The sequence below is a fragment of the Blennius ocellaris genome, assembly GCF_963422515.1.
Source record: "Blennius ocellaris genome assembly, chromosome: 23".
Classification (NCBI taxonomy): domain Eukaryota; kingdom Metazoa; phylum Chordata; class Actinopteri; order Blenniiformes; family Blenniidae; genus Blennius; species Blennius ocellaris.
This window is the reverse complement of record NC_137672.1, coordinates 17,073,134-17,088,766: the sequence shown is the minus strand read 5'-3', so window position 1 is coordinate 17,088,766 and position 15,633 is coordinate 17,073,134. Positions and strand designations below refer to the sequence as shown.

Genomic DNA, 15,633 nt, shown 5'->3' with positions numbered 1-15,633 from the left:
TGTGTCTGCAACACGCATGCAAGCCTGGATGTAGTGTGTGTGTGTGTGTGTTTATCTGTTTTATGTGCGTCCATGTGCGTGCCAGATTTAAAAAAAAAAAAAAAAAGTTGAGTCAGTTCTCGGCGCTGCATGGTTTATGTCCGTAAATATCCCCCCCCCCCCTTTTTTTTTTAAACTGACCTAATTTGCTCTGCAGCATCTTAAATTTTAATTTCCCTGTTTGCAAATGCAGCCTGTGTTTCATGTCGTTGTCGAGATTCGTCTTCTTTTCTGGATTCGGTTGCATATTAAAGAGCCAGTTTGAGAAAAACGACCCACAATTAGGATCAAAATAACCAATTTGAGAAAGAATACGTGCGGTTTCTTTCAACACCACCTGCAAAAACACGAAGCAGGCACCGCAAATAAAAAAAAAAAAACCCCAACATTAAAAAAAAAAAAAAAAAGCTTTTGATTACTTGTGTGATTCTTGGCTTTAAAGCAAAAATGTGTATTTCCCAATAAGTCAAACGAAATTTTTTTTCCCCCCCTTTGAGTTTTGCAGGCTGGCGGGTTGAGTTAAAAGGCGGGTGTGTCGCGTTCACTCGCCGCTGAAAAACAAACCGGGATGTGATTTATTCAAACTAATAAAACTCCGGTCCGGTTTCAACTGGAGGCCGAAACTGTTTGGAGACTTTGCAAACGACGAAACGTCGACTCCGAAATCTGATTTTTATGTGATTTCTCGCATTTGTGTGCAGAATTTTAAGGTCAGGAGTTAAAAACGCCCACATTTTCTCCACTTTTCCCCTCATTTGCTGATGAAATTGTCCCCCCAAAAATAAAATACATCAAGTGTGAACAAATCCTTCATCTGCTTTCATTTTTTTGCTTTATTTTTCGCAATCCGCATGTAAAAAAACAGCACATTTTTCTCAGTTTTTGCAATCAAGATTAACATTAATCGCCTCATTTGACTGTATCTCCTTTTATTTCCTTAAAATACTAATAATTTAAATGGATGTCTTGTTAAAAAGTCGTTCTGGAAAAGAACAGGTGTGTTAATTTTGCCAAAAACAACAAAGTTGTCCTCAATTTGACCGCGATTGTTCGACGTGATTAAAACATGAAGCGGCTCCACCGGTTGGATGAGATGGATAGAATAGTTTGTACAAAGAAGAGAGTGAAAAAAAAAAGAAAGATGATGGTGATCGTCGGCATAGCGTCCTTTCATCTTCCTCCTTTGAACTCCTCCCATTCCTCATTTCCGCATCTTCTTCTTCTTCTCATGTTTACAGTGTCCAGTAAAAAAAACAACAACAAACAAAAACACAAGGCACTCCTTTATCTCCCCTCCCAACTCTACTTTGTATATAAAATCCACAGTTTGTCGTGTTGCGAGTAAGATAGTCCGCAGAAATCCCGAGTGGTTTCAGAGTCCAGTCAAAGGTAAAATACAGAAGAAAACTTAAAAAAAAAAAAAAAATCAAATCACCACAGTTCATTGTCTCAGGTTCATATGTACAGTATGCTCATGGCACCGCGTTAAACAAAACAAAACAAAAAACAAAACAAACAAAAACTCCCATTTTGTCGCTGCTTTGGTTTGATCTTGTGATTTTTCTTCTGCTACCGTTTCAGTCCGTCCTCACATCTTGGATGCAGAGGATTGTGAGTTATTTGTATTTCTTTCTTTCTTTTTTTTTTTTTATTAATTGCGTGTACATTCTTCGGTCTGGAACCAGAATCCATTGCTCTGATTTAGTTTTTTTTCTTCTTTTCCCCGCGGGAGCGCCGCAGGCGAAGGGGGAAATGTGTCGGGATTCACGTGTTGATCATGGAGGCAGGTAGCCTAATCGCTATTTTTAAAAAAAAATCAAATTTTTTATGTGTGTGTGTGTGTGGGGAGGGGTGGCTTGGGGGAATCTTATCAAACAGGCGGGTTTTGGGGTTTTTCTCTTTCACGTCCCAACAGCAAATTCCAACCCCGGAATCGACCGCAAGTCGCCGATCCTCGCGTTTTGGTTTCGCGTGATTGCACATGTGTCTCTGTTTTAAATCTCGCCCTCGACGGCTCGTGCTCTCCGAACGGAGAGCGAGGAAACGCCAACCCACTCTTCCCTCTCTCGTTTTTTTTCCCTTTCAAAAAAAAAAACCCGTCCAGCCGACGCCGAGGATCCCGGCGCTCCTCGACAATCACCCATTTAAAAAATGTGTTTTTTTTAATGTTTCTTCCAAATTAACGGATGTTTTCAAAAAGGTCCACTGTCCCCGGTCCATCCGTTCTTTTTTGTCCCATATGTCCTTTCCTTTGCTTTTCTGCCATCGCTTCTATCTTCATCTTCGTCTTCCGTCGTCTTCTTCTTCTTCTTCTTCAGAGGTCCAGGCGGAAGGCGCCGAAGTAGCTGGACGAGTCGTCGACGTTGACCATGGTGGGGGACGAGACGGAGACGAAGAGCTCGTCGCCGGCGCGGAGCTCGAACAGGCCGCCCTGGTAGACGGAGTGCAGGGCGTACTCGGCGTCCGGGGCCCAGCACTTGGTCCCCACGCCCTTCAGGAGCTGCGAGAAACAGGCCAGTTGAATATTAATAATCTTAATAAATCCCCCACCGAAGCTTTTTTTTTTTTCGCAAATTCAAATAGCGCAGGTTTTAATTTAGCCGGCGTTGCCAGATCAGGTCGACAGTTTCCAGCCCAATCGCATCTTAGAACCCGCCCATTCCGATCAAAAGCAGCCCAAACCACGAAGCTGCATGTACCATGAACCAGCCCCACGTAGTTTTTTATTCCCCGCCTGACGTAAACAAAAGTAGCCTAACTGGACGGAAAACCGCCCAACCTGGCAACACTGGCAGGAGCATGAAAGCATGTAACGTGTCAGGAGAAAATATTAACTTTAGAATTGGTACAACATTAAAAATAGTTAAGAAAACTATTAAAAAAAGCAACAAAAACGTCACCACTTCCTTCGTTCCTTCCTTTTCTACACTTTCATCGTTATAGCATTAAGCTAGCTCGCAACAGCTGTGCACGTTCTTGAAATTCCTGACGTAACGTAAAAATATATGATATAGGAATATTGAACATGAGCAATTCTGCGTTATTTTCTTATTTTTTGCTTGAAAGAACCAGGTGTGGTTTGAAAAAAATGGCAGAAAGTACGTTTTAATTAAATGGAAATGAAGCAGAAAGTGACATCGAAACCATATAAATACATCCTTGAACTGTTGTTTAAAAGGCGCGAAATGAAAATATTCATCCGGCGGCGTCAAAACAAAACCTCTGAGTTTCACCTGAATGGGACTCGGGTACGAGGTTTTCTTATAGACGCACTGGACCAGCTGGTGGCTGACGCTGCGCTGGTCGCCCTCGTTGGTCGCCGGGGACGGGTAACGGAAATACACCTGCAGGGAAGAGCGAGAGAGAGAGAGAGAGAGAGCGAGAGAGCGAGAGAGAGAGAGAGAGAAAGTTTTAGCTTCACAAATCAGTTTCAATCATAATCTGTTGCAGTATCGCGAAATATCACACATACCAATATTTTCAAATTGCATTTTTTTTTTAAATGAAAAAAAAAAAATTTGTAAAAAATATATACATATTTTTTCTGGTGTTTTCTAATTTATATGATTGTAATAATTTATCTAATTTATATTTATAGTTCAGCTAATTTTCGGGTGATAAATCAACGTTTTAAAATAGAAACGTATCATTTAAAATTTCAAAAATTTTCTTTATTATTAGTATCTTTTTTTTCCTCAGCCTACTTGATTATTGTTTGTTTTTTATTTCTATACTTTTTTTTAACGAATAAAGACAATAATAAAACGATGCTAATAACGATCAATATAAGGGAAAAAATAAAAACATATGATATATTAAATATAATCATAACACTGCATAATAATAATAATAATAATAATAATAATAATAATAATAATAATAATAATAATCAAGGCTTATCTAGCCTATTATATCTTGGTTATCTATCTAGATTGTCTATTATCTATATTAGAAACTACTTAATGACACTAGTAAAAATAATGCTTTAGTTAAAAGGTAAATCTTTAATTTTAAATATTTTGTTGACTCAGTTTGCGTTAATACGCTGACGTGCGCTCCTGTATTTCGTTCTCCGTGTGTGGAAGCGTCACCTGTGAGTACAGGTAGTAGCGCCCGTCCTGCGGCACCCGCAGCTTCCCATTGGACAGGGTCATGTTGTGCAGGTGAGCTCCGAAGCTCTGATTGGCCCACGAGCGAACCACGTGGCGGCAGGACTGGTGCAGACCCTGCGTGGGCGTCTGGTACGGCGGGAACCCTGGAGGGCGGAGGAGAGACGGAAAACTGATCAATCCAAAGAATGATAAAACTTTATGGCTGGGGGAAAAAAAAAAAAAAGATATAAAAGCAAAAATGCAAGCCAGACTCCGCTATAGGATCACGAGATGAAATATGTGACTTGCTGCACCTGCAGCCAGACGAGGAGTGACGTGAATCATTCTGGATCGTTTTATGAACGACTGCGGGACAAAACTGACAAAACGGCCTCATCGCTCACTTTGTTTTTTACAATCGGACAACGGATTTAACGAATAGAAGTCAGAGTCCTTTTTCAAAAAGGTTGATAAAGTGCGCTGTACATTTAAATGTTTTTATTTTTTCCTATGAGGAGCTCCCCCTGGTGGCAAATGGTATTACAACACAATGGAAAAGAATGGAAAAATTGTATTAATTAGTAGTAATTTACAGTGATAGGGTCAAAATAGAATATTATATAGTAAATGTCAGTATGTGCATGTAAAAACTTACAATAAATATATACTATGTATACATGGATAAGGTTTACGGCGCCGTCCATACGGAGACCTTTGACCTTTGACCACTAAAATGTCGACTCAGGAAGTAATTGAGTAATGATTTGCAGCCTATGAATTCACATTGTATAATGTATATGTTAAACTAGTTCTAATTGTTGCTTAAAGGAATTTTATGGCGATGAAACGTGAACTTTAGTGTCATTTTCGTGTTTTTTCAACTTTTTTTAAGCACCTTTTTTCAGAATTTGCACCAAATTATCATAGAAATTCCAATTGTATTGACTTTGCATGTCATTGCACATTCTGGCTTAGGCGGGTTGTTTTTTTCCCCCCGTCAACTATAATTATTTTTATAATTTTCATTTCAACACAAGAGAAGATAACTAAATATTTCAAGCAGACAGTATGTTTTAAGTGCAGCAGTTTTACTTATTTTTAAGTTTCAACTTCCTGTGTTGAACCGCAGGCCAATATTCTGAACGCATTGCTTTCCAGATCCTTTGTAACTTTTGCTTTATGTATGAATATTGTGCAGGGAGTTTCATCTTTCACTTGCATCATGACTGTGATTAATTCTATAATAATAATAATAAAAAATAATAATAAGGATAATTGTATTAATCACTTGCATAACGTATGAGGAAACACAGCAGAGGTCACACCTCAGTGTCTATCTGTCCTGCTGCTCTACTTCCTTCTGAGAAATCAAGGCCCAACCTCACTCTCTCTCACCACACACACACACACTCACACACACACACACACACACGCACACACACACACTTTAAGTTCCGTGCCCTTTGTCAACTCGGTGGAAATAACATCAGGCAGCCTTTTCCAGATTGTCAACACCCTTCAGTTTGCACGCCAGCCTCAGATGAAACGATACCAGAGTCTGGATAACACATGCACGCAGAACACATTCCTGCCTTTGAGTACGATGTTTTACAACACGCGCTGACGAGCCGTATAAATGTCCTATGACATTTAGAGCGGTGCGCCTCGCGGGACCGGGCGAGATTTTTTTTTTCCCCTCCGGGAGAAAAAGCTTTATTTAAATCATCTAAAACTAACCAATTACAGAACAACGAGTCAGATTATCATGATCAAAGGCCTCGGAAAGCGACGCCAGACACTTGATTCCACTAAAAAAGGCTTGGAAACAGAAGGACGCTCACAATTACGGACAATTTAAGCATCTGGATGCATTTTGTCACACAGCCGTTCCAGGAACACTGAAAACCTTGTAGTTTGCATGCCAGGCCACTAGATGATGTGTTTCTGTTTTACTCTGTCATGCCAGCACATTCTCATGCAGGTAAAGTAAGTAATGTGTCACTCTATGCGGATGACGGTGTGGTTAATGGAGGTAAATTTACAGGCGTTGTTAAATTATAGAGTGAGCAACATAAACAATATTCAGAAATCTACTGATATGGATGTCAATAGATTTACACAAGTGCTAAAAAAGACCAAAACTGACATTAATTTTAGCATCTCACTAGCTTTTATTGGTTATATTGGATGAATATCTAATTGAAAAACTGCTATTCTTGAGACAATCCTTGATTTAGAAATGTCTGTGGTGTCATTTTTATCACTTTATACATCCATTAATAACATCTGCCATCTCAATAACTAAAATAAAGTAGATTTATCATTATAAAACAGTAAAAAAACATAAGAATTTTGAGTTTTTTGTTGTAAAAAGTTTCACTTAATTGTACAGTTGGTACCCAAATAAATGCCTCATCAGCATACTTCACTTATGTCGGATGAAAAACGTCACCAAGGGTGAAAAAGAAGTAGAAATCCAGTGATTTTCTTTCTTTCATTAACTCGCTTCTTAAACAATCTGACGGATTTAATCAGTCGCTTTCACAACTTTTCCCGACGTCCTTATGTCACGTTGGGGGAAAAAAAAAAAAAAAAGCGCGCTCATGAATAGAAATGTGATTAAAGTTCTTGTTTTATAGACGACGCGAGGAGCCGGCCTCCTGCTGTTGGAACCGAAAAGCTGCTTGATCGCTGTTTGATTTGATCCAATAAAAATAAAATAAATAAATATAACATTTGGCCCGCCACTGATTTGTTGTGACAGAGTTTACGCAGCCCAGCTGTGCGCCTCCTCACACGAGTGTTTTGACGCCGTTGGGCCCAGATGTTCGCGCTATCTCAACAGAGGCGTCTTTAGTCTTTCATTTATTTTGATTTGTCGCTTCTTCTTCATCGTCTTCTGAAAGACGTGTGGCCGGTTAATGACGCGAGATCCGGTTTACGCCGTGCAAAAAAACAAAAAACAAAACCCAAAACGAAGACACACGAGCCTCACCTTGAGCGCCGGCGTCTCTGAGGGTCAAGTGGGCCGAGGGCCTCTGGGCCACCGAGGTCATGAACTTTGACCCCGAGTTGTTGAAAGACCGCGGCATGGTTCTGGCCTCTGAGGGAGGGAAGGAAACGAGAGACGTCAGAGATGAATGGATGAGGGTCATCTGTCAATTTGTAGATGTACGCACATATGTGTGTGTGTGTGTGTGTGTGTGTGTGTGTGTGTGTGTGTGTGTGTGTGTGTGTGTGTGTGTGTGTGCGCGTGCTCACCGAATAAAGTTTGTTTAGAAATGATGTTCTCCGTCACCTGAAAGAAAAACAAAAAAAAACAATGAGTCAAACTTTTTTTCGTTTTTTTTCTCCTCGATTATCCATGAAAACATGTTCAGTAAAGCCGAGACGTGTTTATGGACGTGTGCGGTCACGTTATCCAGCGTTTTATTTAACTATAATTATTCTGAAGCTAATCATCAACCTGACCTTCCTTCTCTTTTCTTACTTTTTTTTTTCTTTTGTGGTTGACGAGCACAAAGGGAGTGTATTTATATGCAAGCGGAGTGAAACGTGAATAACAACGTTGACGACGCAGCTCCTCTGAGTCACGGTGTTTACTCTCCTGGTAGATAAAGACACAAGACGTCCATCAACAACAAGACGCATTGGGAACCAGTGACACACGCAGATAACTGGGGGGAGCCCATGTTTACGATACATACGGACCAAAATGCAGCTGTTTATATGTGTGAAGTGTGTTGAGCAGATAGCGGGGAAAGTGCTAATGCAGGCCTGTGTAAACAGTGGAAAGTTCTGCAGGAACAAAAATACGGAATTTATGGAGCTTATGGGAGATCGAGTGAAGAAGAGTTGTGTTTCTAATTCATAGGAACATATTTTGCAAGCTTTTCGACTCGTTTTATTTATTTGTTGAGTTTGTTTGCTAAACTGAATATCAGCTAACTGCACCTTATACAACTTTTTTCTCTATTTTCTCTTCTTTTTTGGGCTTTCTTTCTTTTCCCTTTAATTTACCCCCCCTTTTTTTCAATTTTTCTCTTATCTTTTTGTTTCTTTTTGTTCCTTCTTTCTTTTTGAAAAGAAGAAATAAATTGTTGTTAATCGCAAATTGATTTATTTCCAGGAAACTAAACATGGAGAATTCCCACCAGCTCTATAACAGGGATGCTAACTTATGTATTTGGTATTTAACATAGTAAACTTTTATCTTGTCAGTATATCAGTATAGTTTTTTATTTCTTTGCGTCTACTCTTATACCAAATGCAAAAATTGAGCTAAAACTGTTTTATTCGCCAAAGTTGATTTAAAATTCGTAATTTTTGGGGGTATAAATGACACTTTTCACGCTTCTCTCTGTTTGCTGGTGCATTGTGGGAAACGCTCGGCGTCTAAAGCCTCTCATTAACGGGCCACGTCTTCCCTCCCCGCGAAAAAACGCCGGCGTCCCTCCCCTCGTTTCCAGCCGGACCATAAACCTTCTTTTTCTTTTCGCCTCTGCTTTATTTCTCCCGCTCCTCCATATCTTTCCCAGCGAGCTGCCTCCGTTTCATGCCTTCCAGATGTAAACGCAGGGACTCTACTGTACACGCACACACACACACACACACACACACACACACACACACACACACACACACACACACACACACACACACACACACACGTGCACACACACAGATGTGTTCTCTCACTGGCACACACTCGTTGCCTTCAGTACCGACTCCCGACTCCTTGTTTTCGTCTCGGCCACTTTGTAAATCAAACCTCACGTCGCCTCTCTGTGCACATCTCCACCCCCCCCCCCCCCCCCCCCCCCGCCGTCTCATCCCTCCATCGCGGCTCCACGCCAGATTAATCTTTTAACCGTCTCACTCTTCTTCTTCATTCTCCACCTCCACCTCCTTAAATGTGCTCATTCTGGCTGCTCTTCTTTCTCTTTCATCTCTTTCATCTCTTTCTCTCTCTCTCTCTCTCTCTCTTTTTTTTCACAGTTTGGCCCATTTTACTTCCTATTTTATTCCTCCATTTTTTACGACACCGACAGGGTCACGGGTTTAATCACCTGTTACTAGTCATGTGGCCGGTTTAAAGTGCCCCGAAGCAAGGCACCGAGCGACTGCAGGCGTAAATCTCCTGGATTAAAATTGGCCAAAACGTCACAAAATAATTCACAACGTGATCAATTCCACCTCCATTTTTCTTCTTCTTCTTCTTCTTCTTCTTCTTCTTTCTTCTTAATAGTCACCTAGCGATTCCACGTGGTGTTATTTCTGGCGGCGGCGGCACCGAGAAACCACTCAACCCGACCTGCAAATTGGACGTGATCGCTGTGGGGTTTGGCGTGTGCGTCATTATAGAATGCCCCCCCCCCCCCCTCACCCCTCACCCCTCCCCCACATCTCACTTGTGCGTATCCTATATACTCGGAGGGGCAAGAGCACAGTGTCGAGCGTCTCGCTAGGCGTAGCATGCCTGTCTCTGCCTCACGTTCCACAAGTACCGAAAGCAGAAAATTACCCCCCTTACACACACACACACACACACACACACACACACACACACACACACACACACACACACACACACACACACACACACACCCGGGGGGAAAATTGCCAACAGATTTTCCTGCCCCGCTCCGTGTCTGCAGTTCCAGAGAGAAGTCAAACATAGTGGTATGGAGGGTTTCCAGGAGCCCGGGTGACTCCTGGCTGCAATATGAAAAGTTCAACATGTCTGCCGCGCCGCGTGCGACGCTTAAGAGCTCACATGGGGGGGTGGGTGGGGCGTGAAATCATCTGCAATGCAACCCCCCCCCTACAGCAGTGGAAGCTTTTCCGCGGCGGCCCGGAGGATCTGCGTTACCGCGAAAGGTGAAAACGGCGGTTGCCGGGCAGAGTTGGGGAACGTTCAGTCTCGCCGTCTGGTTTGGATTAACTTTTGTTAACTCGTAGCGTGAAAGGCGTTGAGCGGGGGGGGGGGGGCAGAGAATAGCCGCGGACGATAGCCTCACAAGAAACGCAAATGTGACGACTGACGACGGAAACGCTTTTGAGAAGCGAGTACCTGCCGGGTCGTTACGAAGCTTCGCGGGTACTTTAAGGTCACTGTTGCATAAAAGACACAAAAAAAATACACGGGTGTACATTGTTGTTGTCGTCCAGCTGCGTTGTTTGAACATAAAATGTGGAAGTCACCATATAACGGCCCACAAAAACCTCAGACTCAGACATGGGGTCTTCTGGATGTGAGGCCAAAGCACTAACCACTAACCCTACACTATTAAATGATCTAATCCTGCTGTTTAAATGCCATTTTCTCTTTATTCTTTAGTGCTTCGGGATAGAACTTTGATATATTTTGGTAGTAAATCGTCAGTTGGAGATAAAATTCCACTTTTCTTCACCACTTTCCAACATTTCTACGTCAAATGATTAACAGACCGTCTATCGTGGATTAAAAAAAACAAAAAATAAATAAAAAAATTCTCCCGAGCAGTAAATTCTGAGAGCAATTGTGAGTTGATGTCGAAACGATGCTTCCCGGGCCTCCACAGCTGGTTTTATGGCGACGGAAAAAAGGGAACTTTGAAACTTCCTGCCGTCTTTGTGGACGAGCGCAGCTTGAAGTCATTAGTCCGCCCGTTTAAATCAAACATCATTTGTGGCAAAACATCGGGGGATGATTTCAACTCAGCACCGGAGGGATTCGACAGCACAACGGCAGCAATCGTTGACTGAACCCAAATGCCTTGCAGATAGTTGATCCTATTTGTCAAAAGCAGGAAAAATGGCTCTTTTAAGCGCGTCGGCCGTTTTTTTTTTTTTTTTCTGGGACGATTCTGCGTGAAATCTTTACTGAAACTCATCGGACGTGAAAAGCATCACTTCAATCCTTAATCTGTGTGGGTGAAGATAATCGCCATGAACACACAGTATATATATTTATTGCCACCGTTAGAAAAACAGTGAAATTCAGTTCGGCATGCTTTGTAATTAGCGGCATTGAGATCAGGTGTGTCGCCTCACCTGCCTGCCCATAAAGCAGCAGCAGGCGGGGGAGACACACTGCAAGAGGCTGCATGTGAGGGTTGTGTGTGGGTGGTGTTTCTATGTGTTTAAATAAACAGCAATGGGTTTGGAGCTGAGATTGTGGACATTATGTCACCGTAATATCGCCACATTTTCAGAAAGCTAAGGACCCGGGGCCCTGAGCTACTATTCCTGATCTCACCCTCACACGATGCTCTGCCACATTCCAAAGTGTTTTATTTTGGTACATGGCAAAAAAAAAGTACAAATCACTGACTTTATACACATCGTACTGTTTTTGTTTTGGAACAAAGGCTGTCACAGCCCCCATAAACGCACGTTTGAAACATCTGAAAGATTATGTATGTCTTTCTGTATAATTTTGTAAATTCTGACGTCTCTACTTGTAATACAAATCCCTTTCTTTCAACAATCCACAGAAGAGAGCAAACACCTCTGAGTCTGGTTTCTACAAAGTTTCTCCCTGTTGGGGGGGAGTTTCTCCTTTCCACAGTCACAAACACACCTGCTGCTCATGTGGATATGTTGGGTTTTTCTATTTTCTTTATATAAGCAAATGGGAATGACTAATGTATTTAAAAATGTTTTTTTTTAATTAAAAATGCATCTATACCACTTCATCTGTGCCACTTTATCTACGTCACTAATTGACCACTTGTTAGGACTGAACCTGCACTGCCATTATTATTTTTTACTATAGTATGTTTATTGTACTTTATTCTACACTTTGCCCCCCCCCCATCATAGTTTAATTTCCTTGTATTTCATCTTACTGTATATTTTGCTCCCCTTAGAACTTATTATACTTTATTATAGTTTGTGATTTTTATCTTATTTTTTAGTCCTATTTTATTTTATTTACTTTTGACTGTAAATATTTGTGGTCCTTAGAGTTCTTGATAGTCATTGTATATAAGATTCCTCTACTCTTACCTAACTGTTTGCACATTTCTTGTCTTTCTTACTCATGAGTCCTTAAGAGCAGAATGTAACAAGTACATTTCTCCATTGTGAGATCAATAAAGGCTTATCTTATCTTATTTTATCTTCTCTTATGTTGCCCTTGTAGGGACTGACCGTGGACGTTGCAGTGTAGAAGTTCACTTGAACGGGATCAAATTAGATAAATCAAAGTTATTGAAGAACTCGCTGGTGACTGTGATCAAGTAAAAAAATCCCTGAAGAGGGAATGACTTCTGGACTACATATCTCAAGAAGACTATTAGTAGAAAATGTGGTAATCTGGATTGCTGTTGTTGAAATCCTCCACTTTTTTCTATGTTGAAACTGTCAACGGGGACACAAAACGTCCAAATGGCAGATTTCTCAATCTTACAAGCAAAAAAAAAAAAAAAAAAAAAAGGTCAGTCTAACGATGCGGCAGCAGGTTGTGAAGCATAAAGCATAAAGAAAGTCTTCTCAGATATCGACGCCAGCTCCAAGCCTCAGCTGCCGAAGCCTGGAAAGCGTTACGGGCGTGTCAAGAGGTCGAGACAGTTATTTTAGTCGTCCACCACTTAAATACCTCCCCGCAAATGAGCTGGAAGCTCCGAGGGCCTGCGCCGATAACACGCCAAAGCCGTATTTAGTGTTTCCAGGTGGAAATCTGTTTCGCCTTTTTTTTTTTTTTAAAAGATTCCCTGTTTGCGTCGGGGTGCAGGCATTTTTACGAGGTTGCTTGAGAGCTGTAGAAGTTAACGGCTCTCAGCGGGTGCCTCCTGAATGATGTCTCTAATACGCTCCAACGAAACGTATAGCTTTTTTATTTTTCTCTCCTCTCAGTGCCAAACTATTCATCAAACCCTCTAAAGATGATGATTCTCAGGCAACTCCCCTTTTTTTTTTTTTTTTTGCAGACACTATTTTCTAGATAATGTATGTGGTTTTACACCATTAAAAAAAAAAAAGCCGCTGCCTCATATCGATGCTAACTAGCCTGCAAAGTAGCAACATCACTGTGTGAAATACCGAGCGGGGAGCGTTTCCATGGCAACAGATGCTCCTCCGCTTTTTTTTTTTTAACAGTTTTTGTGGGATTTCTTCACAAATCGAATCGATTGGTCCTTGAATGATGACAAATCCTCCCTGAAGATTTGTATGCAATTCGTGTTAATAGATTGAGTGAAAAGTTGGAATAATACGAACTGACACATAATGCTGCGTCAGCGATATGATGAGCTGCAACATTGTACTTTATGCTACCATCTGATAAAATGAGATCCGATGATCGTGATATGACACAATAGGATACATTGTGATGCAAACTGATACAATATGCTACATTATGCTCCAATGATGTGACGCATTATGATAAACTCGCGTTGTTCCATCCTTTGATCTCGGTGGTATTTTGTTGTTTCTTTGAAGTTGCCTCATCCCATTGTCATCCAATCCCGTTTGAAAGGCGAGCAAACGTAACATTTTTGAAATACTCCGACCCTTTTAGGAGCAGTAGATCTCCTTTTATCTGATCCCTCGACACGCTGAACCACAACCTCTGCAGCGAAAAGCTTTCAGACTTTCTTTTTTTTTTTTTCCTCCCGCCGCCGTGATATACTAAGTCATGTTTATGTGTTTGCGGGCTTCGCCTTCAATGAGGTTTTTTTTTTTTTGTTTGTTTTTTTAAACCGCGGTTTTAGTGTGAAAGACTAACCCGCCTGCCCTCGTTAAGGGCGCCACTTTCTCTTCGCCAGTTAAAAAAAATCGGCGCGTCGCACCAGTTCACTGCACGGGTGTGTGCGCGTCCAATATGTCTGTGTGAGGAAAAATATAAAAAAAAACTTTTCCAGCTGCAATAACATCAACAAACAATCCCTGAACTCTCCTCTTTGAACCCGGTTTGCAGAAACAGACGGGGATAAAAATAGTTTGAATTCTTGGCGTCAGACTTCGCTGCAAGACATCAGGTGGACTCATGATCACGTTATTGAATCACCGTAGTCAATTGACTTGGGTAGATTTTGAAGCACATGAGAGCTTCAGTAATTTCATGATGCATATTTGATGTATAGTGCAGCCGTGTGTTGTATCAAGAAGGTGACGAGTGACCTCTTTTTGCAGGTTTTCACCACAAAATCAACATTTAAGACGCTGAATGAGTGAGTTATGATGACTTTTAACCTTGTGCAGAAGAAATGAGGCTAAATCTTGCACAAAAATGCAACTTAATAGTCTTTTTCTTCCGCGTTAATGCCGTTACAAACAGCTGATTACCTTCTTATTTAACAAAAATGATTCAAACTGGAAGCATTAATATAGCGCGTGAAAATCTTCATGGATCAAACTCTTACAGAATAAATAAATAATACAGATTTTAGCTTCAGTTTGGTTTATCTGGTGAAGCAGACGAGACAAAAAAAAAGAAGCGGGGACAAAATCGCTCTGCCAAAAATCAGAAGTTGGTGGGAAACAGGAGAGAAGCAGGGAGCGAGAGATGATGGACAATTATGGGAAACGAGAGAAGAGGAGGAGGGGAGGGAGAAAAAAAAAAGTTGGGAAAACACACAGAGGAGAGTCAGAGTGGACAAGTAGGGGAGGAAAAAAAAGAGAGAGAGAGTGAAAGAGGGACAAGTAAGCACATGAAGGAGCGTTTCTTCTGCAGATTAGCGGGGAGCTGCAACCCAATACTTTAATACGCTGCTGGAACCCCCGACAGGCCCGGGCCGGCAGAGTGTGTGTGTCGGCGGTGTGGACACACACTCTTATCTGGCCGGAGAGGCTGATCATTCCTCGCCGTCTGAGACCGCGTTGTCCACTTTTAGCATGCGTGTGTGTGTGTGTGTGTGTGTGTGCAAAGGCTGACGTCGCCGTGGAAAACCAAACATGGAGCTTTAGTCCAGAATATTATTATTTTTCCTCCTTCCACCGCTCTTGTTAGCAAGGAGGAAACGCTTCTCCTCAAGACATCCGTCATTCTAGGAAACTGGCACCCAGCGCCGGGGCGATAAGGGCAGGAATTAAAATTTCACGCTTGGCTTGTTTCTGAGGAGTTCCTCGCAGAGTTTGCCTTAATTCAAACCGAGCACCTCCGCATGTGTAAACAGTCCCCCCCCCCCCTGCGGGTGTTTTTTTGTTTTGTTTTTTTGCCTTTCCACATGGAAAGAACCTATATAAACATATATGTTTTAATATAGGTTTTGATATAGGTTTTTAATATATGCGACATATGTAAAATTGGCCGTTTTCCTATATTATATGTACATAAATGCACATATATGAACACATATACGTGCATACAGCATATGCACGTATATATGTGTGCATATATGCACCTATATGTTCTTCTTGCATAATAGTTTTTTAGTTAGTTCTTAGTTATGGCCTTGATAATGTATGACAGCTGCCAAAGTGAGATATGGGCTACATATATATATGTGGAAATAAAGAAGCAGTACAGGAGACCTATATGGCCTGTATATTCACATATATGCGCCTCAATTTTGCC

At 41.4% G+C, this 15,633-nt stretch overlaps 1 protein-coding gene across 1 annotated transcript in view; it reads right to left on the bottom strand.

Moving 5' to 3' along the window:
• Positions 1-854: 854 nt before the first annotated feature.
• Positions 855-15,633, bottom strand: part of tnfsf10l (TNF superfamily member 10, like) — a 62,710-nt gene continuing 47,931 nt past the window's right edge. Inside the window, exons 3-7 of the mRNA XM_080519251.1 lie at positions 7,392-7,428; positions 7,126-7,233; positions 4,131-4,294; positions 3,273-3,383; positions 855-2,539 (exon numbers count right to left, since the gene is read on the bottom strand). Coding sequence (XP_080375377.1) covers positions 2,354-2,539; positions 3,273-3,383; positions 4,131-4,294; positions 7,126-7,233; positions 7,392-7,428 — 606 coding nt within the window. The 3' untranslated portion in view covers positions 855-2,353. The remainder of the gene's footprint in view (positions 2,540-3,272; positions 3,384-4,130; positions 4,295-7,125; positions 7,234-7,391; positions 7,429-15,633) is intronic.